Raw genomic sequence first — 1,566 nt, 5'->3', positions numbered from 1 at the left:
CCTGCTGAAGCCCCTCACCCGGTTTAGGTTTACAAGCAGAAGGTGAAGCACTTGTTGTACGAACACCAAGAGAACCTGACGGAGCTGAAGGCCGAGGGCGCCCTGTCCTTGAAGTGGGCCCAGAAGGACCACTGGGCCCAGGAGATGGAGCTGCAGAAGGACATGCGCTCCTTGAAAGTGGAGCTGAAGGAGCAGGAGCTGGCCAGCGAGGTGGTGGTGAAGAGCATGCGCCTGGTATGTCCCAGCTGGGCCGGAGCTGGGCGAGGGGCCTCTGCCGCCAAGGGAGGTGGTGGGGAGCCCTCCTGGCCTCTGACGCGCAGCTTCTCCCCGACAGAAGCAAGAGGAGGAGATCTCCCGGCTGCGCAGCGACTTCGAGAGGCAAACGAAAGGTCAGGCCCCGCAGGAGCTCCCTGCCTCACTGGGCCGGGGAGCAGCTCCGGCTCGGCATCTCCCTTGCTCCTGGCAGAGCCTTGGGCAGGAAGAGGGATGGTTTCCCCCCACTTCTGGCCAGTTTTTCCCCAGTTCTGGCCACTCCTCTCCCAGTTCAGCTGTTTCCCACACACACTCTGTCCAGTTTTCCCCCCAGTTCTGTCCAGTTTTCCCTGGTTCTCCAGGCTGGCTGGCTGGAGGAGCCCTTGCGGAGTCCTCTCCCCGGTGTCCTCCCGGGGGGATGTTTCAGGCTCCTCAGGCTCACTGGCAGCATTTCCGTGCCCTCTTTCCACCGATGCTCTTTCTGGGCCCTGCTCTTGCCGTGGTCCCAGCGTAGCTGCTCTGCACGCCGGTGGCAGCTCCAGTGATGCCATACAAATGTCTTGTCCTCAAGTCCCGGTGCAGTGGCACACGCTGGGTGGTCTGACGGAGCTGGGGGTCTCCGGGAGGTCCTCACTCTCTGCCCTCCCCCAGAGCTGGAGGCCAAATTCACCCAGAAGATGCAAGCACTGCGGAACGAGCTGGACTTGAGGAGGAAGGCTGAGATCCACGGGGTGGAGGAGAGGAAGAACAGCCACATCAGCGAGCTGATGAGGAACCACGAGAAGGCCTTCGGGGACATCAAGAACTACTACAACGACATCACCCTCAAAAACCTGGCACTCATCAGCTTGCTGAAGGTATCGCCTGGCCGGCACAGCGTCACCTTTCCCCCACGGGACTGGTCCTGGGAGGGTGTGTCGTGCTGGAAGGGTGTCACAGGAGACACTGAGGAGCTGGGCAGCCCCCCAGGAGCTGGCACTTGTGTTCCCAAGAACAGGAGCAGATGGAGGAGATGAAGAAGAAGGAGAATCACCTGGAAAAGGAGAAGGCGGACGTGCTGCTCGAGAACAAGCAGCTGAAGGAGACCCTGCAGCAGGCCCAGGAGCAGCTGGCTGAGCTGCGGAAGAAGCTGGCCCACTATGACAAGGACAAGTTGGCCCTGATGGTGAGTGGTCAGCCCTGGCCTCGCCTTGGCTCTGTCCTGGGGCGGGGGGTCACTCAGCAGAGTCCCCAGTAGCCTTCGCCATGGGGCAGGAAGGAGCTGGTGTGGAGGCTGCCTGCTTCTTCTGGCCCAGCTCTCTGCCGGTCCCTCCC

General features: G+C 61.8%; 1 protein-coding gene across 1 annotated transcript in view; it reads left to right on the top strand.

Moving 5' to 3' along the window:
• GAS8 (growth arrest-specific 8) overlaps positions 1-1,566 on the top strand; it is a gene marked incomplete at both ends in the record, with an annotated part of 2,400 nt that overhangs the window by 553 nt on the left and 281 nt on the right. The window contains 4 exons of the mRNA XM_010137758.1: positions 28-234; positions 335-389; positions 904-1,109; positions 1,250-1,417. Coding sequence (XP_010136060.1) covers positions 28-234; positions 335-389; positions 904-1,109; positions 1,250-1,417 — 636 coding nt within the window. The remainder of the gene's footprint in view (positions 1-27; positions 235-334; positions 390-903; positions 1,110-1,249; positions 1,418-1,566) is intronic.

This window comes from Buceros rhinoceros, unplaced genomic scaffold (assembly GCF_000710305.1).
Source record: "Buceros rhinoceros silvestris isolate BGI_N320 unplaced genomic scaffold, ASM71030v1 scaffold31906, whole genome shotgun sequence".
Taxonomy (NCBI): Eukaryota; Metazoa; Chordata; class Aves; order Bucerotiformes; family Bucerotidae; genus Buceros; species Buceros rhinoceros.
This window is presented reverse-complemented; position numbering and strand designations above follow the sequence as displayed.